The sequence below is a fragment of the Stenella coeruleoalba genome, assembly GCF_951394435.1.
Source record: "Stenella coeruleoalba genome assembly, chromosome: 17".
In the NCBI taxonomy this organism is placed as follows: Eukaryota; Metazoa; Chordata; class Mammalia; order Artiodactyla; family Delphinidae; genus Stenella; species Stenella coeruleoalba.
Genome location: NC_137163.1, coordinates 77,433,673 through 77,458,819, shown reverse-complemented (window position 1 = coordinate 77,458,819; position 25,147 = coordinate 77,433,673). Strand labels below are relative to the sequence as shown.

The window sequence follows — 25,147 nt, the reverse complement described above, 5'->3', positions numbered from 1 at the left end:
GACCATTAAGATGACTAATAATGAAAAGTTCCGGTAAATTTGAAAACTAGATGAAAGGGATGGATTTTTTTCAGGAAATGAAAAATACCATATTGACTCAAAGCCAGGAAGAAACTATGAAAAGAACGGAAATCAAAGAGTAAATTGAAAACATCGTCAGCAAGCCACACCTGAAAGGTTCTAGTAATTTTACCGGCAGATTCTACGTATCTTCAGGGAAAAAATAATTCTCTTAGAAAAAAACAAAGATAAATAGATTTTAAAACTCCCTAGAAAACATTACCAAATCAATTTCAGCAGTATAATAAAAGAATAATCATCTTTTAGACCCAACAAGAGTTTACTTAGTAAGGTAAGTGTGATTCAGCATTAAGAAATGCATTTGGAAAAAAAAAAAGAAAAAAAAGAAATGCATTTGGGGGGCTTCCCTGGTGGCACAGTGGTTAACAATCCTCCTGCCAACACAGGGGTCACGGGTTAGAGCCCTGGTCCAGGAAGATCCCACATGCCACGAAGCAACTAAGCCCGTGCACCACAACTACTGAGCCTACACTCTAGAGCCCGCGAGCCACAACTACTGAGCCCACAAGCCACAACTACTGAAGCCCACGTGCCTAGAGCCCGTGCTCTGCAACAAGAGAAGCCACCACAGTGAGAAGCCCGCACACTGCAACAAAGAGTAGCCCCGCTTGCCGCAACTAGAGAAAGCCCGCGCGCAGCAACAGAGACCCAATGCAGCCTAATTAATTAATTAATTAAATTAAAAAGAAAAAAAGAAATGCATTTGGGGCTCGCCTGGCGGTCCAGTGGTCAGGTCTCTGTGCTTCCACTGCAGGGGGCTCAGGTTCGATGCCTGGTCAGGGAACTAAGATCCCACACGCCACCCAGTGCGGCCAAAAAAAAAAAAAAGAAATGCATTAATGTGATTCATTTCATTAACTATTCAAAGGAGGACATTCATATGATCATCTCAAAAGATCTTTTTTTTAATGCGATAGAATTTGACATTTTGGAAACTTCATTAAGGAAAATTTTCAAACATACATAAATGTAGTGAGGCTAGTATAACAAATGCCATGGTCAATGACACAACTTCAACAATTATCAACATTTTGCTTATCTTTATATTCATGTTTTATTCACATTTTTAGCTTCCTCTCAGGCTGTTATATTTCACCACTGCTCAGCAGGGCCTGGGTATCACGACCACTCCCGCCACTAAACATTCCAACAGCTAGTGACTAAGTGAAAACCATGCCTATTAATTTAGAATTTTGAGGAACTGAGAGATGATAGCTTGTTCATAAATTTTATAGGAATGGCATATGTTTCTGTGTACTTGTGTATTTAAAGCTTTAAATGATTTTAAGTTGTCAGAATTACTGAACCATGTATAAGAATTCCAAGAAACCATACAAGAAACTGTAATTACCTTCAGAGGAAAAATTAAATAGATTCTGACACCAAGTTGAGACTCTACAAAGATGAACTGAGACATAGAACACTGAGAAAAGAAATGAGGGATTATAAATTAGGAAAATGGTTAACATCCCAGGACTAATGCAATACAAATGCCAAAAGAACATAACCAGCAAGCATTAGTCAATGTGGAAGAACACACTGGAGAAACACGTTACAACTGTAAACAGTGCAGTACCTTTTAACACAGTCTCAGCAACATACACCTCTCATTTTGTCTGATGAAAGACTTTCATGTTCAAAAGAAGACAATGAGATATCTATATAATCTTTCCAGCAACTATCAAAAAGGTATAAGTCCATCAGTACGTGAGTGGATAAGGAAATTGTGGCACATCTATACAATGGAATACTGCTCAGAAATACAAAGGAATGAACAATACAACAATCACAAAATAACTATGCTGAATGAAGAAAGCCAGATAAAAAAGAGTAGATGTCGTATGATTCCATTTATATAAAATTCTAGTAAATGCAAATTAATATATAGTAAGAAAAAGCAGATCAGTGACTGTCTGGGGCCGGGATCCAAGAGGGAGGGATCCCAAGTGATGTGAAGAAACTTTTGAGCTTGACGATGTGGTCTTGACTGTGGTCGTGGTGTCACAAGTATATACATGTCAAAACATCAATAAACATGTGCCATTTATTGCATGTCTGTTAGACCTCAATAAAGCTGTTTTCAAAAGTGTATAAGAACAGGGCTTCCCTGGTGGCACAGCGGTTGAGAGTCCGCCTGCCGATGCAGGGGACACGGGTTCATGCCCCGGTCTGGGAAGATCCCACATGCCGTGGAGCGGCTGGGCCCGTGAGCCATGGCCGCTGAGCCTGCGCGTCCGGAGCCTGTGCTCCGCAACGGGAGAGGCCACAGCAGTGAGAGACCCGCGTACCACACACACAAAAAAAGTGTATAAGAACAGACTTTGATGAGATTTGCCTCTGCTTTCTGAAGGCTATATTCAGTCATGAGCAACCTTGTGATGTTCTCTAAGAGTTCACTCACTAAATCAAGATTCTTCCAGGTAAGCTGGCAGTCTTTATCCCCAGGTTCTGCATCTGTGGATTCAACCAATCTCAGATCAAAAATACTGGGAAAAACTCCAGAAAGTTCCAAGAATCAAAACTTGAATTTTGCCTTGCACTGGCAACTATTCGCATGGCCTTTACGTTGTATTAGGTATTACAAGTAATCTAGACATCATTTAAAGCGTCCAGGAGGATGTGCACAGGTTATGTGCAAATACCACATCATTTTATGTAAGGGACTTGAGCATCTGTGAACTTTGGTATCCTGGGGGTCCTGGAACCAGTCCCCCATGGGTGCTGAGGGACAACTGTATTTACAAAGAAATAGGTGTGTACGAACAAATAAAATATATTAACTATTAAGATAGGCTGGCACAACTTATCTTATACTATGTAAAAGCAATATAAGAAAACTTGCTTAACTTGGTAAAGTTATCTTCTCCCAGAAACCTCCGACACACATCACACACACAGGGAAAATACTGTCAGTCTTCTCATTAAAGTCGTGAAGAAAACAAAAGTGCCTGACAGTATTTCTACTCTTCAATATTTACTGAACTTCCTGGCCAGTGAAGTAAGACCAAGGAGAGGAAAGAGGTATATACCTTGGAAAGGGACAGAAAGTAAAGTGTGATTATTTATAGACAGTATCTAACTAGGAAACAAGAGATTCTAACAAGAGAATTAACAGGAAGACTCGTAAAACTAAGAGAAGTCAATAGGTCAGATAGAGTGTCATTAGCCTTCCTAGACTCTGAAGTAACTATTTAGAAACATGGGGCTGGGGGAGGTATTTACAACAGCAGCAAAAATTGACCTCTAAAATATTCAGGGAAAAAAAACCTATCAAAAATATGCAGAAGCTGTTTGAGGATAACTCTTGAACTGTACATAAGACAGGGTTTAAATGAATAGCTATTTCATGACCGACTGCGGAGACCCAGTCTCGCAAAGACGTTGAAACCCACTGACATGACCACATCACAATCCTTCCTTCTTCTGAGAAGCAATGGGGATTTTGTTTTTAATGAGGCAAGGTGCGTCAGTATCTCTGAGAAAATAAGTTACCCGGAGCATCTTTGGCTGAAAGCACCTTTGTTTGGACACTGTGCTGGCGTGTCCTTGCCTCTCCGTGTCCTGAATGAAGTGAAACCATTGTCAGTCTCTGGCTCCACTGAAATGCCACGGATGCGGTGAGAACGTGATGCCAGAGGAGCCCAGCTTCTCCCCCAGGGCGAATCAAAGGGGTCCACTCAGGAGGCTGGACCACCCAGGCTGGGCGCTGTGGACGGTGTTGTAAGCATTGTTCTGGCTGTGGAGGAAGGGACAGTAAATCCCTCTGATGGGTCTCTCGTTCTGTCTTGGAACTTACGTCCCAGGATGATTAAAAGACAAGGGCCAATCCTGAGTAGTAGTTACCGTCCAAGCTCCTGTGCTCACCGCAGGACAGGCCAATAAATCAAGAGGCGGGCTGGTGAGGCAGGGAACAACTTCGGAGAGCCAGCAGACCAAGCAGTCGATGGACTAAGGTCTCAAAGAACCATCTTCCGCAAATCAGAGTTCGGGCTTCTTTTATACTCAAGGAGGAGGGCGTACAGTCGAGCACTTCCTGGTTCTAGCCCGCCTCCGGACGGGGCTGTGTGAGTTTCTTTTTTTCTGCAGCCATCCACAGGTGGGCCTGGTCAGGATGTTTCTTGTGAGCTAAACAAGGGTATTTTAGCTTAACGCTCATTACCTGGGAGGCAGGGTTCTCAGAGATGGGCTGTTATGTATCCTTTAAGCTTACAGGCAACATCCCTTTAGTGATGAACTTGTAATAGAGCAATGGTTCTTCCCTATTACACAGTCATCCCTGATAGGTACTGAAACAGATGTCATTTCTCGCAAATCTTTCTCGTAAATCCAGTGTGGTCCTAATCAGATTCCCACATGGTATTAATGAGTTGATTCCAAAATTCCACTGGAACACAAACAGGCAAGAACAGCCAAAAAGGGTTTTTGGTTTTAATTTATAACCTTTTTTTTTTTTCCCTAGCTGTGCCATGGCAGCTTGTGGGATCTCAGTTCCCCGGCCAGGAATTGAACCCGGGCTACAGCAGTGAAAGCCCAGAATCCTAACCACTAGGCCACCAGGGAACTCCCTGGTTTTAATTCATGAAGAGAATTTAACTTACCCAATATGAAAACATACAATAAAAGTATGATAATTAAAACAAAGTCCAACAGCATATAAGGATAAGTAATAGTAGGGATAGATAAATCTAATGTTGGAATAGAATATCAAATTCAGAATTTGATTCCAAGGATCTATTTAAGGTTCTTTAACACAGATTGGATTTTTTTTTTAACCTACCAACAACTCAAACAATTGTATCAAAAATTAAAACGGACACAGCAATTTCTCGTTTCTTATGCTGCGTTTATATTTCTCTCCTTCAACCATTCCTGTAGTTCTCAGGCAAGGCGAGGGATGAAGCGTTTTCCGACCGCGCAATGCCCAGGGAAGAAGGCCAGGGCACCGTCCCTGCAGGTGGCAGGATGGGTGTGGGTCACTGTCCTGAGCCCGGCTCGCGTCCCGGGCACCCCTGAGCAGGACTGCGCACGGGCGCGGCTCCAAGGGCTTTGCAGCTGCGATCCAGCTGCCCCTGTAACTGCCCCCGTCCTCACGATGGTCCAGCGGGGGCCGGGGGGGCGACTCGAGCTGTGAAACGCACCTGTGGTAGGTCCTCACCACGATGTCTGAGGGATGTGATGCCGGTGTCTGTCTCCTTGAGCCAACTGTGAGCGCCTTAGCACAGGGAGCCCCCATTCGTCGTTTCACTCCTAGAATTTATCACAGTGCTTCCAGACAGAGAATAAATGTTTGGTCAATGAACGGATTGTAAGCACCAAATGTTACCAAAATTAGCAGAAATGATCTGGAGAGAGTCACGCTGCATCTTCTCAATGATCCAAACGACAACGGAATCGGAATCTCCAGCTTGTGTGGTGCTAAGTCTGCCCCCGCCCCCCTTTCACTTTCCCTGTTGCAGCCGATGGGATCAGAACGCGTGGAGATGCGAAAGCGGCAGGTGTGCGCCGCCCAGGGGCCCGCAGCCGCCGCCCCAGGCCCGCGCGGAGTGGGGAACCGGGGGCCCAACGCTTGCTGCTTCTGCTGGTGCTGCTGCTGTAGCTGCTCTTGGTAAGGTTTGCGGCTTTTCATGATCGCGCTCCCGGTAGGAAAACGGTACCCTGAATGGTGCCAGTTTGCGATGAATGCAGTAAGTGCTTTTAAGCAACTGCTACATGCCTGCCTCTGATGTGGGTTCTGTAAAGGACGACAACAAAAACAAACAAACAAACCCAAGAGGAGGCTGCGTCCTAGCTCTGGAGAGACCTATGCAAATCCCTGAAATCAGGCTAACTAATGTATATCAAATATCTAAAGAACAACCTAAGGCAGCTGACGATTGAATATTACTATCTGGGCAGAAAGGAGTGAACTCAAGGCCCTCCAGTCGGTAACAAAGGCTTCATGGAGGACTTAGAATTTAATCTGGGTCTTTAAGTCTAGCGTTATGAAGGAGAATGAGCCTGCATTTTATATTCCGCTGCTTCTGTTTTATTAATATTGTTTTTTAATAAAGAAAAATGTCAAAAACTAAGCTTGACAGAGAGAGGAAAATCTAAAAATATAGACTCACTTACTAGTAGTGGAAGATACACAATCATTGCTTTAAAAAAAGAGATACAACTTGAGCGTTTGAGTCACTGTTGAAGATCTGGAGAAACGGGGCTGATTTACACCCAGAAATCACAGGAACGCTAGGTTGCACTTCTGAAATCTTGGATATGAAACGTGCTTCGTGACAGCCAAATGTGTGCGTAGCTTTAGGCAGTTCAATGATTGTAAATTTATTTGGGCTTGACTGCAAGTTAGATCAGACCTCACTATCCCGTGGAGAAGAAGGAAAACTGGGATTGATCAGGGAAGTAGAACCATTAGAACTGGGGGTGGGCGGGCTGGAGGCTGAAGGTGAAAAGTCCAGGACGGTTTGGGCTGTTCCTGCTTGCCTCGGGCTGGTGTTAATTTCCATAAAGTTCCAGGCTGGTGCCTCTGAGGATGGATGTTACCCTGATGCTGGGAGGTCTGTCCATTCGGGACGGAACCCCAGACTCAAGTGGGAATATGGCGGGGAGTGGCTGACCAGAGCCTAGCAGCCCAGAGTTTAAAGTGAGCCTTCAGCCCTGACAAGGGGTCTAGAGGACCCGGCAGGAGACGGGAGGAAAGGGCGCGTTGGCACCCCTGACGCACCGAGGTGTCCAGGACCCCCGGTAGTCGGAGAGGGGACCTACCAGGGGTGAAGAGACTGCACTGAGGCCCCTTTTCCACCCTTTCACTCTGCTCATCAGGCTCAGTGAGATGATGCCTGAGAGGTGTGCAAAGGTGTCCCTGTGCAGGAGGGATGCCGCCTGGCATTTACCCCATCCCCCCTTCCCTGCTCTGGTGCCTTGGGATGGCACAGGAGGTGGGAACCATGGCCTGAACAATGTCTGGGACTGATGGTGTATGGGCGACAGGTGGTGATGGGTCCCAGAGCAGCCTCCTCCTCCTAACGTCAACCAGGGCGAATAAAATGTAAATCTGTACCTGGACATCCTCATCACAGCCAGCACCTGTGTAGCACGTGGTACGTGTGTCTACGAAAGACAAGAGAGCAACGTCTTCAAAGTACGGGAGCAAAGTAACAGAAAACTTAGTCAAACTATAACTCAGGAGTGTAGGTAAAATAAGTCATTTTCAGACATACAAAGGCCAAGAGAGGTAACTGCCTGCAGACCCTCCCTAAAGAACTAAGGATGTATTCAAGGGTAAAAAGGGCAAAAACTGAACCCAGAGGGCAGTCATGGGGAACAGGTAGCACTGATGAATACAAAAGCAGCTGTAAAACTTGGTATTAATTTTGTGTTAGAAAGTGTAAATCCAGAGCCATAAACAAATAACCTCATGTTAACAATCAACAAGTCAAATACCTCAGTCTTTCTTAGGACAAAACTATAACATTTTCTTTCAAAATTAATGGTATTTATGCTCAGTCAGAAATGGAACATCGATTTTTCCACATCAAGGGAAGGCAATAAGAGAAATACTGGGGCTTCCCTGGTGGCGCAGTGGTTAAGAATCTGCCTGCCAGTGCAGGGGACACGGGTTCAAGCCCCAGTCTGGGAAGGTCCCACATGCCGTGGAGCAACTAAGCCCATGCGCCACAACTACTGAGCCTGTGCTCTACAGCCCGCGAGCCACAACTACTGAGCCCACGTGCTACAACTACTGAGCCTGCACTCTAGAGCCCACGAGCCACAACTACTGAAGCCCATGTGCCACAACTACTGAGCCCGTATGCTACAACTACTGAGCCTGCGCTCTAGAGCCCGCGTGCCACAACTACTGAAGCCCACACGCCTAGAGCCCATGCTCCGCAACAAGCCCACGCACCGCAACAAAGAGTAGCCCCCGCTCACCACAACTAGAGAAAGCCTGCAGCCAAAAAAAATTAAAAATTTTTAAAAATTAAAAAAAAAATACTGAAAACTTTATCAGCATATAGCAAAGGTGGCTTTAGCAAAAGAAAGAATGAGCTATTGTACAAATACCCAGATTCCTGGCATTAGGTGACCAGCTCATCCCAGTTGCCTGGTTGGTTTCAGCATTGAAAGTCCTATGTCGCTGCAAACCCATGAGCCCCAGACCAACTGGGAAGGTTGGTCACCCTACCTGGTATCCAAATCCATAGAAACAGATTTATATTCCTATATTGCATCATGTAAAAAATTAATCTCCCAAGATCAACTCCAGATGGCTTAAAAGCCTAAACGTGAATATCCAAGAGGAAGACACAAGATAATATCTTTATGATCTTGGTGTTGGGAAGAATTACTTTTAAAAAGAAAAAGGAAAATCTGTAAAAGGAAGAGATTCATAAATTTGGCTACATTAAAATATTAAAATGTGCTAGGAGGAAAACTAAAAACACATTTCATCCAAAGACTTGTACATGAACATTCATTGCATCATGATTCATCCTGTGAGAGGGGTCATAGCAGCATTAATCTGATTGAGAAAAACTGAAAATATCTGGATAGATGCTTTGTGGTGTAGTTATGTAATGTGACACCATCCGGCTTTTAAATGCATGTGCTTTTAAAGGAGAAAAAGCAACTTGTAAAGCAATGCATATTTACAAAGTTTGGAAATATGTGCATATCTGTATACTTTTATTTATTTATTTATACATTTTTAGAGAGGGTAGGGTAACTGTGAATGGTAATGATAAAAAACAAAAAAATAAGTGTGCTGGTTATCTCAGGAGAAGAAAGGGGGAAATAGGTTGGGGAAAAAGTGCGTGGAAAACTTCAACTGTTCCAATATTTGATTTCCTTGATTTTTTTCACAACGTGCTTTTGAGATTTATCCATGTTGAGAGTACACAGTGAGTCCATTTTTTTTTTCGGAGTGATTTTTTTTATTCGTTTACAAGAGTCCATTTTTAAGAAAGGTAAATGGGAATTAGTTTTCTAAGCCCTTGTATTATCTTTCTCAGAATCCTGCTTTCTGGCCTTCAGGCGTTTCATTTTATAAAAGGAGTCATGCAGAGTCTTGATCTCTTGAAAATAACCTTTTTGTTTTCCTTTCTAGAAGACTGAAGAATTTTTTCCTCTTTATAACAACTCTAAACTTTACTGAAAGAGACCTAAGCAGGGGTCTTCTTTTATTGAATATTTCTTCAAAGTGGTGAGCAACTATTTTGGCTTCTATCAATATTTTCTTATTCTACTTTAACAATAAAAATAAATTCAGGTTCAAAAAGTCGACACAAAATATATTACTGTTTTTCAAGAACACATTGTCTCCTAAGAAATATTCCTACTTTTAAAAAAATGAGACATGGAAAAAATGCCAAAGCTTAAGTACCTATTGCATTATTTATTCATAATACAACTTACAGTTCTTTTAAGAATCTTGTGTCAAATTCATCCTTCCTTTTCCTCTTTGCTTTTTCATACCCACTGTGTAGTACTATTTTCTCTTACGAAAGAAGTCTATGACGTCGGGCAGTATTAATACTCCTGCAGAGAGCGTACCACCCAGATGCCTTTCAAATTCGTTTTTGTTTTTGTTTTAAGAAACCATCATTTACTGAAACTTTAGCCCTGGCGTCATGAAAGCAACAAGAAAAACGAGTTCCTGCATGTCTAATGACGGCACTTAAAGAAAAATAGAACTACACACAAACACACAATTACTGAAAATTCATAAATGCCTGAAAATAGAATAAAAGACTTTTATAAAATGGTGTAAAGAATGTTAAGGAAAGGCATAATGAAAGAATAGAAAAGACAGTACAGAGGCAATAGTAAGATAAAGCAAACTCAACTAATCAATGATAAAAATCCATTTTGATATTAATGGGAAACTAAAAGCATTCCTGCTAAAATCAAGAACAAGGCAAGGGGCACTTCCCTGGTGGCACAGTGGTTAAGAATCCACCTGCCAAGTCAGGGGACATGGGATCAAGCCCTGGTCCAGGAAGATCCCACATGCCACAGAGCAACTAAACCCATGTGCCCCAACTACTGAGCCTGTGCTCTAGAGCCCATGAGCCACAACTACTGAGCCCGCGTGCCACAACTACTGAAGCCTGCGCGCCTAGAGCCCATGCTCCGCAACAAGAGAAGCCACCGCAATGAGAAGCCCACGCACTGCAACAAAGAGTAGCCCCCGCTCGCTGCAACTAGAGAAAGCCCGTGCACAGCAATGAAGACCCAACGCAGCCAAAAATAAATAAATTAATTTTTTAAAAAAAGAACAAGACAAGGCTGTCCAGGATCTTCCCTACTATTCAACACTGTGCTTTAGGGATCAGACAAGAAAAAACAACTGGAGGCCTAAGAATTGGGAAAGAAGAGGAAAAGCTCCCTGTTTGCTGATGATAAGAGAATTCCCTTGAGAATGCCAGGGGAATTGTTGCTAAGCTGACACAAACACAAAAGAGAGAAATCAAATTAACAAAAAATAATAGCTTTCAGAATGTAAAGAACTCTTACAATTCAAAAATAAAAAGACAAACCAATTTAAAAATGGGTGAAGGATCTGAATAGATATGTCTCCAAAGAAGATGTACAACTAGATGATAAATACTTGTAAAGATGCTCAGATGTCATGAGTCATTAGCAAAATGCAAATCAAAAGCACAATGTGATACCACTTCATAACCACCTAAATGGCTAGAATAAGAAAGACAGACAACAGTAAGTGTTGGCAAGGGTGTGGAGGAATTGGCTCCCTCCAACGTTGCTGGTGGGCGTGTGAGATGGTGCAGCTGCTTTGGAGAACAGTTTGGGCCTTCCTCAAAATGTTAACAATAGAGTTACGACATGACAGCATTTCCACTCCTGGGTGTCTACACAAGAGAAATAAAAACAGACAGCCACACAAAATCCTGTACATGACTGTTCATAGTGGAATTATTTACAAATAGCCCCGACATGCAAACAACCTAACTGTTCATCAGCTGATGAATGGATAACAAATTGTGATATACACAGGCAATGGAATGTTATTCAGGCACAAAAAGGAATAACATAGTGAAACATGCTACAACATGAATGAACCTTAAACCAGTATGCCAAGTGAAAGAAGCCAGCCACCAAGGACCACATATGGTGTGATCCAGAATAGACATGTCTTAGAGAACAAACTAGTGGTTACCACTGGGGAGAGGGAAGGGGAAGCGGCCATAGAGGGGTGGCGGAGAAAAGGGTTACTATGGGATTGTATGAAATCATGTGTGTGAAACTTCTGAAAATTGTAAAGCATTGTAGAATTTAAAGAATCTTTCATTCAATGAAAAAGAATACACATATTTCTAGAGACAGGAAGCAGATTAGTGTATGTTGAGGGCTGGTGTAGGTCAGAGGTAGTGTGTTATGAGCAGTGGCCTCCAACAGGTCTGGGGCTTCCTTTCGGGGTAATGAAAATGTTGTGAAATTAGATAGTGAGGGTCATACAACCTTGTGATTATGCTAAAAAACACTGAGTTGTACACTTTAAAGAGGCAACTTTATGATGTAAAAATGATGGTTCAGTAAAGCTATTAACACATTACCTTCAAACGAACAAACGATAAAGTTAGAAGATGAGATGGAAGTGAAAATTCCATTTACTATAACAACAGAAGTACCTGGAATAAATTTACAAATGAAGGTACGAAACGTGTATAAGGAAACAAACTCCCTTGAAAGATACAATAGAGATTTTGATTGTACACTTTCCTGGCTTTCTTTCATACTTTCATATGTGGGCCTGTAAATACATAAAATCTCCATTTTCACTGGGAAACAAAGTCTGGAGAATGTATAGCTTTTTTCAAGGTTCAGGAAACAAAATGAAAACCGAAAACATTCCTGAAAATCTGATCTTTTTACTACTTTCTAATGGACATGTTTTATGAAAAGAAATATTATTCTAAATGTAAACTCTCTCAATGAGTGTAGACCATAGTATTATAAATAGAATTAATTTTGCTAATAGTTTATTGTCATACTTTTGGTTTTCTTAAGAAAACAAAGAATTGTCACTTTTATCAAGAAAAGAAATTAATTCAACTTGGTAAGCTGGAGTTCTCTGAAATATTTGTAAAAAATCTTTCCTTGATACAGAATGATCTCAACTAACACGTGTTTGTCTTATTTCTTGCAGTCTCACTGTTAGAAACCAAGAGGAACAGAGACTCAGGAGTGCTTCCTATGAACTCAGAACAGAGGACCTTCCCATCTGTGAAGAAAGGTAAAATTTCATAGTGTTTAGCTCACTAAATCGACAGAAATGCCAACCTTATTATTTTTTCCTTCCAGTTTTATTGAGATATAATTGACATTCAGCACCGTGTAAGCCTAAGGAGAACAGCATAATGATTTGACTTGTATACGGCATGAAATGATGATCAAAATAAGTTTAGTGAACGTCCATCCTCTCGTAGATTCTCAACCAGATTTTTTTGTGTGTATTTTTGTTTCAATAGAACACACAGTTTCTCTAACTGCAATTTAATAATATCAAATCATAATGTTGCATCACATTTTCACTGCAGAATTCTTTTTTTTAAAAAAGTTATTTATTTATTTATTTATTTTGTGGCCATGCCATGAGGCATGCAAGATCTTAGTTCCCCAACCAGGGCTTGAACCCAGGCCCCCTGCACTGGGAGCTCAGAGTCTTAACCACTGGACCACCAGGGAAGTCCCTGCAGAATTCCTTTTAATTCATTGTGTGACAGGGAGAAAAATCAGTTCCACTGTTAATCTAATGCCTGTTAATCACAAATAGAAATTGATGCTTCTTGGCAAAACATATGATGTCATTTTATTTTTATGTGATTTACTTTTTTAAATAAAAGAACATAATGAAATACACAAGTTAGGGTTTCAGGAAAATTTTAAAGGTCCATTTTTTTCTTAACTATAAATATACTTTAGTAAATGTATTATTTTTTAAGTATTTTGAGAAAAAAGTTGGAAAAACACACAAATTACTTTCCATAATGCCAAATTTTAAAATTGTCTTTTTTCCTTCCTGTATTATCTATGGATTTACTTCCACTTACCTATTCTTATTCCTTTTCTTTGTGTTATGCCAATATAACTGCAGGCAATAGACAAATATCCTAAAAGCATTGTTCAAATAGGTCTTGTCTTAAATTATTTATTTTTGAGGGGGGAAAAAAACAAGTAACCTAAAAGTTTACTTAAAATATTTTTCTTCATTCTTTATTTTATTTATTTTTACCCAGATATTTCAGAGTCTAGGATGCATATTAAAATCTTCCACAATTCATGAGTCTGTTAAAAACAGCTTTTCTCTTATATAGTTCAGTATACTGTATTCTGCACTGAGGCTTGAGGCTTTGCGTACTTCTGGAACCAGAAAGCCCTCATCTGGTCCTGGCTCTGTCCATCCTGCCTGTATGACCTTGGGCACTTAGCAGCCACATTCTGCCTCAGTTTCCCTGTGCGTAAAATGGGGATAATAACGGTGTATTGTGACTCAGCCAAAGAAGGGTTGTCGTGAGCACTGAGTAACCAGTAAAGCACTGAGAACAGAGCCAGGCAAGAGGGAACGATTCCATGTATATCGGCCATTATTTGTTCTCAATCGTATCCAATAATATAAAATGACTGTTTATCCAATTTGATGCCTTTTGCTTCCATTTCTATTTAGATATTAATCGTATTCATCTGCATTTCCCTCACATATCTTTGCCTGTCTATTTGTAATTTTTGGTAGTATTTTGTATGCTTCCCGAAAATAGCATTATGTTGGATTTTTGCCCAGTTTGAGTCTCTGTCACTCAACTGGGAATTAAAATCCAATTACATTGGGTCAGTTGTCTTGATGATTACGGATATGTTTAATCTTCTAGAATGTTTGTTGACTATCTACTTACAATACACCCTAATTATTTCCTTTTTTTTTTTTTTTTTTACTGTATGAACTGTGCTTTCTTTGCTTCTAGGTTCTTTGGTACTATGGAAAAGACATGTTTTCTCTCTCTCTCTCTCTTTTTAAAGGGTACTACTGATTACCCTTAAGTTTTTCAGTCATTCTTTTATATGTATTTCTTAAATTAAAAGGAGTAAGAAGATATATTTTGAATCCCCATATTTAAGGAACATAACTTAGCATTCTTTTTTTTTTAATTTAGCATTCTTTACTAAGCCTTGCCAATTTAATTAACCTATCTAAAAAGAATCTAGTATTTTTATGTAGATTGCTTTAAGTTACTATTTTTAAATTATCTTTTAAGCATCTTTTAAAATATTTCTTTCAGGGAGTTCCCTGGTGGTTCAGTGGTTAGGATTCTGGGCTTTCACTGCTGTGGCCCGGGTTCAATCCCTGGTGGGGTAACTGAGATCCCACAAGCCACATAGCCAAAAAACATGTATATATATATATTTCTTTCAAAACTAATTTTACTGGTTATGATAGAGATTTATGTTTTCATACAGAATACTCTTTTCGTGATGAAAAGCTTAAACACCTGTTATAAAAAACAGAAATCAGACAATACAAAAGTTTTACAATAAAAGCTCAGTTGTCCTCTTACTCCAGACCTTGTCCCAATCTCCAAATATAAACCTTCAACAGTTTTTTTACGTATCCTCAAAGGAACTATCTGTGCATTTCCACACAGTTGTACTTACATAGGATTCATCTATACACACTGAATCTAACTTTGAAACTAAACTTGAAATGACTGTCTATCTGTCTGTGTCTCACTGCTGGCTCAGCTGACTACTCGCTTTCTATGACCCATTTTGTCTCGTCTTCAGCTTTTTTATTTTTTTTGGCCGTGCAGCGCGGCTTATGGGATCTCAGTTCCCCACCCAGGGATTGAACCCGGGCCATGGCAGTGAAAGCCCGGAATCCTAACCACTGAAGCACCAGGGAACTCTCTGGTCTTCAGCTTTTCACTGGTGTTTCTCTGCTGGGTCACTTATAATCCATCTTAAAGATAGGAAAAGGACATAGAATTTACATTGTAAACTTTGCATATGGGAGAGAGTTTTTTCTATCATCATCATATAATTAGGACAAGTTCACTACATATCAAATTCTTGGCGGTACAGTTTACCTCCCAAAACTAAATGGAGAGAGAGCCTTTGGCAGTGTGGCAGATTAGATCATCTGGGGGCCTTCCCAAGACAGAAGAACAGATTTTGCATAAGTCTAAAAGTTTTTGCAACACTGGGCTCACAGAAAGTAAGGAAAAGGACAAAGCACCTGAAAAGCAAAACCAAATAAAAAGTAAGCAAAGCCCTGAGCAGTGACTGCTAAGCACAGGACAGAAGGGTTTTCTCTCAGAGCCAGTGCAGAGCGGGTAGGGCAAGGAGCTTAAAGCCAGGATTCCACGATTCAGCCCTGGTCCACGAAAGGAGCAGAAGTGGTCCCCAGTCAGTAGGAAGCACACACACATCCTCTCTGGAGGAAAGAGAATACCATCAAATGTGACTCTCAGTTTCCCAAAGATTAAGACCAACCAAAAATTACAAAACTAGAAGGACACAACCTACCACAAATGAGAGTCAGTAGAAACAACACTTGGATTTAGAGGCCAAAAGACTTCAGATGTTAGAATTATCTGCAATCATATAAAGTAATGGTCTCTGAAATGTTTAAACCAATTAAACATGGAATCACAAAAATGAGTAGGCTGAATTCAACTACCAGAATTGTCCAGGAAGGGAAATTCCCTGGCGGTCCAGTGGTTAGGACTCTGCGCTTCCATTGCAGGGGGCATGGGTTCAATCCCTGGTCAGGGAGCTAAGATCCCACAAGCCTCGAGGCTCAGCCAATAAATAAATAAGTAAATAAATGAATAAATAATAAAATAAAAATAAAAGCAGAGTCTTTTAAAAAAAACTAAAGAATATATTCTTCAGGGATACATCCATACATAAAAACTATGAAAAGAAAAAGGGTAAGGGAAAAGAAATTAATAAGGATCATTGTTAAAGAGATTGTGTTTTCTGGCCTCAATATAATGAAAATGTAAGTAAAAATAAACTAAAACAGGGTAAGCCCCAAATCAAGAAGAGCAGCTCCATCGGGGATGGAGGGGGGCATCCAGAGGGCAGTGTGTGGACCTAGCACCCAGGTGAGTGCACTGCGCGGATGGCCTAGGTCTCCAGGTAAAAGGTGAATCCGTAAGTGCTCAGTTCGTCATCGCTGTTCATCACTTGCAGTTACTGGACAAACTTATCTTCTTTCCTTTTTCTCTTTAACACTCTCTTTTGAATCTTTTAGAACCCTGGGCAGACACTGCCCCATGACTGTCCTAGAAGCCAGGTGGTCAGGTCTGACTTGGGTCTATCACAGCCACCTGGGGAGTTTGTGGTCAGACGGTTGTTAAGAATTTTTTGTTTTACTTTTATAATTTAAAACCTTTGCCAGGATGTGCCTAGATGTACGGGCTTGTTCTTAGCAGTTATTCCAGCAGTTTGGTTTGCAAGCCCTTTGGCAGCAGTGGTGCCGTCCAGCTAGACAGTTGGAGAGTGCCACACGTGTTTCTGCCGAAGGCGCGAGGAAATGAGAACAGCCCTTTCTCTGCCTAAAAGGGCCTAAGGGCACATTTTCATTCTCAGAGCAAAAAAGACACGTTTCTCGGGATGCAATTCACATCAGCCACCAATACCTCTGCTCCCTTCGCCCCTTTCTCCCGCCCCCCCGCCCAGCCCGGGTCCCAGCCTGGAGGAGGCCAGCGCCTGGGCCCAGTCCTTCGACAAACTCATGCTCACGCCTGCGGGAAGGAACGCGTTCCGGGAGTTTCTCCGAACGGAGTTCAGTGAGGAAAACATGCTCTTCTGGATGGCGTGTGAGGAACTGAAAAAAGAAGCTAATAAAACCACGATTGAAGAGAAAGCACGAATAATATATGAAGACTACGTTTCTATTCTTTCTCCTAAAGAGGTATGTACCCACCAGAAACGTCCCCCAGGAGGCCGCGGGTGAAAGGAACCCCTTCGGTGTCTGGTCACCCGGCCTGGTCAGGGCTGCTTCCACCATTCATGGTGTTCAAACGCCTTGCGGTGTGGTCCCACCAATGGGGGCCAAGTGCCCCCCGAAATCAGTCAAAGATTGTGTGCATTTTCCTGGGAAAAGTATCTATAACTTTCATCCAATTCTCTAGAAGTAGGCGTCTATGCATTTTGCTGTAAACGCTGTTTTTAAATGACAGCCTATAAGCATTCCTTTAAATAAAATTATCCTTTTAATCTGAGCAAAGTCTCATTTCAGGTATCCTGACTTTAGATGGAAAGAGCATCACTTATATGATGCTGATGCTGCAGAGGTTCGCCCCAGAGTGGCCCTTTGTGACATCAGAGAAATGATCAGAGGAGTGAAATCATCAGGTTTCCATCTCTCAGTTTTCATTCTTCCAAATCTAAAATCTAGGAGGTTACGTTGGCGTCAAACCTAAGTGCCTTGTAGCTCCGATGGTAAAATCCCACATGTGCCGCTCAGAATGTAAAGCTAATAAAACAGGACCTCTCCTGTCAGGGAGCTCACAGACAAGGGGGCAGCAGACATGGGGCCCCGGGTGCGACATCTTGGGGTCGTGACAGGCTGGGGGACGAGCCATCACTGGGGGGCGGGGGGCATGAGGAAGAGGTACCTGGAGAGGCCATGGATGGGCCAAGGATAATGAGGAGGAAATTACCAGAAATGCAGTGGGCTGAAGGCATCCCACGGGACAGGACTAGATGGGCCAGGGATAAGAGCATGGGGGTCACAGGAACAGTGAAAGCGTCAGAAGGTTGGTGGCTGAAGGGTACAGTGCTTACCAAACAATTGGGGCCGGTGGCCAACAGCAGGAGGAAAAGAGGATTGTCCGAGAGCACGGAGAGGTTTGCGGACCAGGCTGAGCTGAGGTTTATCCGGGTAGAGCTTGGATTTTAACCTGGTAATATCACCAAACTTGGATTTTTGAAGACCACATGATAGATTATGAAAAGAAGACCAGAGGCAGAGGCCACTTAGAGGACGAATTCCAACCCAGACATGACGATGGTCCAACCAGGCCAGCTGAAGAGAAGCCAGAGAGGATGGCTTTGATCTGAGTCTGGAATGACTGCACGTCTGGTTTAGGCAGACAGGGTGGGGACCATGCTTGGGAGAAAGACAGTGGGACTCAATATCGCTTCCTTAAGTTTGCAGTAAGTTGGAGATATTCCATTGACAGATGTACAGATACGAAGTTCAGAAAGTTCTTTCAATTTGGGGTTAACAAAAAGCAAGAGAATTTTTGTCCTTTAATGTATGGCTTCGACATATTTTTATTTTGTCATGACTTTCCTTTTTATTTTTTAAGGCAAGGTTTTTCATCACTGTCTTTCAAAGCATTATACAACCAGAAAACTTGGCAAATTTGTAAAGCAAAGATGATATAAAAAGACGACCCTTTCCTCCCAAATATAAGCATCTATTACTTGAAATGTAAAAGCTTGAAAAGTTTAAAAGCATAGACCTTGGGGTCAGATGCACTGGGGTTTGAGCCCCAGTTCTCTCATTTAATAGCTGCATGACCTCGGGTGTGTTTCTGAGCCCCTCTGCACCTCGGTTTCCTCCTGTGTAGGAAGGGGAGGTCCACACTTGGCTGAACATTTGGGAAGAGTGACAAGGGGACAATGTGAAGTCCTGCCCACGCCGGGCAGAGCGGGCTCACCCCAGGTGACAACCCTCAGCAACCCTGTGTCCATTTCCCGTCCTAAGCAGACCCTGTCCCCACCAGCACTTGAGGGACAGTCTTCAGATGGAGGTTGTAGAGAATGAAACAGTTCCATTTGTGCCTTAACTGTTTGTGAACTAGAATGTATTTACTTATTTATTTTTGGCTGCATTGGGTCTTTGTTGCTGCGCGTAGGCTTTCTCTAGTTGTGGTGAGTGGGGGGCTACTCTTCATTGTGGTGCGCGGGCTTCTCATCGCGGTGGTTTCTCTTGTTGAGGAGCACGGGCTCTAGGCGTTCAGGCTCAGTAGTTGTGGCTCGCAGGCTCAGTAGTTGTGGCTCGCGGGCTCTAGATCGCAGGCTCAGTAGTTGTGGCTCGTGGGCTCTAGAGCGCAGGCTCAGTAGTTGTAGCGCATGGGCTTAGTTGCTCCGCGGCATGTGGGATCTTCCCGGACCAGGGCTCGAACCCATGTCCCCTGCATTGGCAGGTGGATTCTTAACCACTGCACCACCAGGGAAGTCTCCTAGAATATTTTTTGATGTTTTCTGCAGTAAACCTTAGTCTAATTTTCTTTCTTTTTTTTTTAAAGACTTTTTTTTTGATGTGGACCATCTTTGAAGTCTTTATTGAATTTGTTACAATACTGCTTCTGTTTTATGTTTTGTTTTTTTTGGCCGCAAGCATGTGGGATCTTACCTCCCCGAGCAGGGATCGAACCCGCACCCCCTGCTTTGGAAGGAGAAGTCTTAACCATTGGACCGCCCAGGAAGTCCCACGCTTAGTCTAATTTTCTTTTTTTTTCTTTTACTTTAAATTTTTTAAATTTCACTTGTTACAAAGAACTTGAATTATAATTGTACTTTTAAAAATTAACAATGGAAATTTAAAAGAAAAAAATATATATTGTGTGTTTAATTACATTTCATAGAATTATTATCCCTGAATCATAATTCTGTTAGTATACCACTATAGAGATTATTTCTTAATATTTAGGTGAGAACCATTTCCTTCTGTTTTTGAGAATAATTCTGTAAACTCATTTCCAGTAATGGCATCTTCCCTAAATCAAAGGTTTAACGAGGGAGGTGCAAGCAGAATAATCATGAAAACACAAAGCAATACAACAGCAACAAAAAATTTCTAACTTCCAATAACAGCTCAATTTAGAAGAGGGTTTGTATCTTCAGAACAAAAGCATTCCTCCTTGACCTTCTAACCAGTCAAAATCTGTGTGTTCTACAGAAAACTGTGATGTTATTCCCCTAAAAGTACCCTTTACTGCTTCTGCCTCCATTAGATTTCCTAAGCACTAGTGTTTTGGGTTTTTTTTACATCTTTATTGGGGTATAATTGCTTTACAATGGTGTGCTAGTCTCTGCTTTATAACAAAGTGAATCAGTTATACATATACATATGTTCCCATATCTCTTCCCTACCTCCCACCCTCCCTATCCCCTCCCTCTAGGTGGTCACAAAGCACCGAGCTGATCTCCCTGTGCTATGCAGCTGCTTCCCACTACCTATCTATTTTACGTTTGGTAGTGTATATATGTCCATGCCACTCTCTCGCTTTGTCACAGCTTACCCTTCCCCCTCCCCATATCCTCAAGTCCATTCTCTCGTAGGTCTGTGTCTTTATTCCTGTCTTACCCTTAGGTTCTTCATGACATTTTTTTCCCTTAAATTCCATATATATGTGTTAGCATACGGTATTTGTCTTTCTCTTTCTGTCTCACTTCACTCTGTATGACAGACTCTAGCTCCATCCACGTCATTACAAATAGCTCAATTTTGTTTCTTTTTGTGGCCAAGTAATATTCCATTGTATGTATGTGCCACATCTTCTTTCTCCATTCATCCGATGATGGACACTTAGGTTGTTTCCATCTCCTGGCTATTGTAAATAGAGCTGCAATGAACATTTTGGTACGTGACTCTTTAAATTATGGTTTTCTCAGGGTATATGCCCAGTAGTGGGATTGCTGAGTCATATGGTAGTTCTATTTGTAGTTTTTTTAAGGAACCTCCATACTGTTCTCCATAGTGGCTGTACCAATTCACATTCCCACCAACAGTGCAAGAGGGTTCCCTTTTCTCCACCCCCTCTCCAGCATTTATTGTTTGTAGATTTTTTGATGATGGCCATTCTGACTGGTGTGAGGTGATACCTCATTGTAGTTTTGATTTGCATTTCTCTAGTGATTAGTGATGTTGAGCATCCTTTCATGTGTTTGTTGGCAGTCTGTATATCTTCTTTAGACAAATGTCTATTTAGGTCTTCTGCCCATTTTTGGATTGGGTTGTTTGTTTTTTTGTTATTGAGCTGCATGAGCTGCTTGTAAATTTTGGAGATTAATCCTTTGTCAGTTACTTCATTTGCAAATATTTTCTCCCATTCTGAGGGTTGTCTTTTGGTCTTGTTTATGGTTTCCTTTGCTATGCAAAGGAATTTTCTAACAAGAGCAAGCAGGAGGCTTTCTCCTCTCAGCCCACAATGAGTGTCGAGTCCCCCCTCTGGCAGGAGCTGAGCTCCTAAGACCTGGGCCCTCACACTCCGGAAGCTTCTAGGAGGGCATGGCCTGGTGGTGAGGGCAGCCGTGGGGATCAGCTCAGGGTGGCTGGGAGGCTTCCCAGGACTGGGGAGTGACGTGGAAACCAAGACCTGACAGAGAAGTACACGTAGTCAGGCCATTCTAGACAGTTCCCCTAGACAGCCTCCTAGAACAAAGACAAGCTAGTTCTCGCTCCTTCTTCCTTTAAATCCCAGGCGAATGCCAAGTTCCTTGAATTCTTGAGTGGAATAGTGAGGCGGAGCTGGGGAGCCAGTGGGAGCAGGTCATAAAGGGCCTCCTAAGTTTAAACTTGGAACTTGTAAGCTCTGTGCTTAATCCTGAGCCCACCGACACCAGCACAAGGTCCGAAGGCGAGTGCTGGGTCCGGGGGTGGTGCAGAGAGGCCCTGGACTGCCGGCCCAAGGCCAGTCAGGAGGCTGGTGAACAAATGCCGTCGAGGTGGTGGCTGACCTCCACGAGGGTCACGGCAGAGAGGCAGGGGGAGGTGGCCGGATTCGAGCCGCGTCAAAGAGGCGGCGTCAGCAGGGCTTTGTGCCCATTACAGAGCCAGAGGGAGGGAGAGGGTGAGCAGGACCCTGACTTGCAGGGGATAAGCGCCTCCAGCCTTCCCAGGAGGAGGTGGATAGATGCATCTGGAAAGACAGATCACTGAAGCCCATGCTCAGTGACTTGGATAAGCACACTTTCAGTTTTATATTAAACAACAGCACATGCATTGCGTATCTATCCTGCCCCCCTGGTGCAGAGACGGTCCAGCCGAGGTTCCTCACGCGGCAGGGAAGGCGTGTGAGCCCCTGCTGTCCTGTTCTCGGCTGTCTGGCTCCTGCGGGCCGCTCTGGTCTGGGATGCGCTTCGTCCAGGACGAGCAGACATCGGAGTGCAAGGAGGCAGCATCTCCCGGGACGTCGTGGACTCCCCATACTTTGAATTCATTCTCATTAAGCCCTGGCCAGCTACCACCTTCGTCACCCCTACTTTATGGAGCAGGTTGTTTGGGGGTTTTTGCCGCACCCCGCGGCATGCGGGATCTTAGTTCCCCGACCAAGGCTCGAACCCACACCCCCTGCGCTGGGAGCTCGGAGTCTTAACCACTGGACCGCCGGGTAGGTCCCTAGGGAGCAGTTCTTCAGGACACAGTTCACTTTGCCTGAGGTCCCACAGCCAAACAGCGACAGAGCCGGGAGTTAAGCCCAAGCCCGTGGCACTGACCCTTCCACGGTGCTTCGGGTCACTTCTGCCTGACCCCAGCCTGGAGCTCCAGGTTTTAGTCCTAGTGTTCTTAGGCAATTCGCCAGGGGTAAGTCAATGTGCGCTACCTTTCTTCCTTGCGGCCACAGTCCCCTCATTTTAAAGAAGTAGTGCAGCGCTGTGGTTTTCTAAAGCAGTGCGATCCCCACTGGCATCACCGAGAGAACTCATGAGAAATACAAACTGTCAGCCGCCCCCAGATCCACTGGGTCAGAAGCTCTGGGGGGGTCCCCTGCACTCTTTTCTAAGGAGCCTTCCAGGGGCTTCTGATGCCTCTGAAGTTTGGGACCACTGTTCATTGTGTTCAGCTCCTCTTTCAACAGCTTAGGTTTGGGGATGACCTTGCTGGGTCTGGGATTTTTAAAAAAACAAACAAGGTATGGGAGTTGGGGTGTATGTCCAAAGAGGCCCTTGTCTGACACAGCCCCATGTGTCCCCGCCGGCAGGTCAGCCTGGACTCCCGCGTGAGGGAGACCATCAACAGAAGCATGGCCGAGCCGTCCCCTCACATCTTCGATGATGCCCAGCTGCAGATCTACACCTTGATGCACAGGGACTCGTACCCCCGGTTCATGAACTCTGCTCTCTACAAAGACCTGCTTCGCTCCTTATCTGAGAAAGCAGTGGAAGCCTAGGATGTTCAAAATATTTATTATTAATAAAACAAAGAACTCGTGGACTCCGTGTAGGACAGGGAATTTAGAGGCAGTAGTGTCTTCTGCTGGGTCATACTCGGGTTATTTTAATAACAGACTTTTCCTTCTGCAGAAGGCTGTATATTCACCAAGTAAATTGCGGCCACCTTTTGTGATACTTTTGGGAAAAATGGGGTATGGCTCTGTAGAAAGGTAGTATAGTTACACTTACAATGACAGTAGCACTTTCTCAGTGACAAAGGATACACAAGAAGACACCACACTGCCTGCAGCGTGTACATCCATGGGAACAGGACCCAAATTCCCATTTTATAAAGATGTGACCGCTACCTGTAAAACTGGTATTCTACTTTATCTTAGGATACATGTATGTAGATGCGTATTATGTGCGTGTGTATCTTACATGGCTAATGTAAAGCCCTGGGCTCTGAAGTGGATCAGCCTCAAATGTTTGATAAGAGAAGTACTGCCTAGAAAATGCTCTTGTTGAAAAGTTACCTTTATTACCAGAATCTGCCAACCTGAAGAATGAATTTTCACGTAGGTGGTGTTCATCACAAAGCGTTCAAATAAGCGTATCTCCATTTTTACTATTGAAAGAAATATGGGCATTTTCACTCTAAAAAAATAAAGCACAAGAGTTTTATCTCAATCTTTTTTTCACATGTCACTATTTGGGAAATATAAGATTAAGTAAGTGGGGACACATGCAAGATTCTCTTCTAGCCCCCAGACTAGGATTTTCTTTTTCGATCTCACTATTTTTATCACAGGTGAATAGGATAACTTCATAGCTCACAGTAAAAATACCGGTTTGTAGGCCTAAACCATCCCGAAGAAACCCATCACTAGGATGAAAGAAAGGCATCCAGAACCCGGAGGAGTTTGAGTAGTGGGTTGGAACGTGATTTACGCGAGGCCCTAATGGGATGGCCCTCCTCCTGGTCACCTCCCTCCCTGGCCCTTCAGCCTGATGATTCCTTCATATGCTCTTCAACCCTAAGCCCTCATCCTCTTTCTCAGCGAAACACCTCACCTCCCCCTTTACTGTGAAAATCGTGCCGCTAACCCTACACCTTCTCACGTGACCTATAAATCCGCGTGGATCAAGGTCTATGCCCACCTTCACAGCCCAATCCCAGAGAAGGTGCTCTTTCCTCCTTTTCAAGGCGTCAACGCCTCATGTACTTCTGGGTTTTTTCTAATTTTATTGAAGTAGAGTTGATTTACAATGTTGGGTTAATCTCTGCTGTACAGCAAAGTGATTCAGTTACACGTATATAGATTCTTTTTCCTATTCTTTTCCATTACGGTTTATCCCAGGATACTGAACAGAATTCCCTGTGCCGTGCACCAAGACCCTGCTGTTTATCCATCCTCTGTATCAGAGTTTGCATCTGAATTCTGACTCCCATGTTCTAGGGCCCCATTTCTTCTTTAGACAAAGAGGAGGTCACTGGGATCAAGGCATCAATGCTGCCCTCCAGCTGCTTACATCCAAGTAAGGATGACAGACGTGTGCGACAGTGGCGACAGCAGTGAGGAGTACCGATCCAGAGAACAGCTGAGCTCTCGACGCCCTGGAGGCTACTGGAAGCTTTGGGGGCGGAGATGACACCAGAGCTACAACCTACAGAACAAGAGTGTGTGTGGGGGGCGGAGGTGTAGGGAAGGCGTTGATACTTGGAGCAAACCCCAAATGGTCCAGTTCCGGCCTGTCAAGTAGAAGGTGAGTGGAGATGCAAAACATGTGGAAGAGAAGCTGGAGCCAGGGGCCTAGGCTTTAGGCTGGAGTATTGACGGGGGGTTTGTCAACACAGGGACTGGCGGGAGGGTTAAAGCCTGAGCAGGGCTGAACGCACATCCCTGCCAGGTGGACAGAGAAGCCAGCGCTCCCGAAG

At 43.2% G+C, this 25,147-nt stretch overlaps 1 protein-coding gene across 1 annotated transcript; it reads left to right on the top strand.

The window, feature by feature from the left end:
* Positions 1–5,237: 5,237 nt before the first annotated feature.
* RGS20 (regulator of G protein signaling 20) lies at positions 5,238–23,868 on the top strand. Its single transcript, XM_079901353.1, has 4 exons — positions 5,238–5,686; positions 12,245–12,331; positions 16,777–17,011; positions 23,037–23,868. The coding sequence occupies exons 1-4, from the start codon at positions 5,541–5,543 to the stop codon at positions 23,223–23,225; spliced, it is 657 nt and encodes a 218-aa protein (XP_079757479.1). The 5' UTR covers positions 5,238–5,540; the 3' UTR covers positions 23,226–23,868.
* The last annotated feature ends 1,279 nt before the right edge of the window (positions 23,869–25,147 follow it).

What these genes read in the sequence shown, in the direction of transcription:
- RGS20 (XM_079901353.1), top strand. Translation starts at nt 5,541, where the DNA reads ATGGGATCAGAACGCGTGGAGATGCGAAAGCGGCAGGTGTGCGCCGCC. An exon ending in TGCTGCTGTAGCTGCTCTTG is followed by an intron (nt 5,687 to 12,244) that starts GTAAGGTTTGCG and finishes TATTTCTTGCAG; the next exon opens with TCTCACTGTTAGAAACCAAG. An exon ending in CTTCCCATCTGTGAAGAAAG is followed by an intron (nt 12,332 to 16,776) that starts GTAAAATTTCAT and finishes CCCCCCGCCCAG; the next exon opens with CCCGGGTCCCAGCCTGGAGG.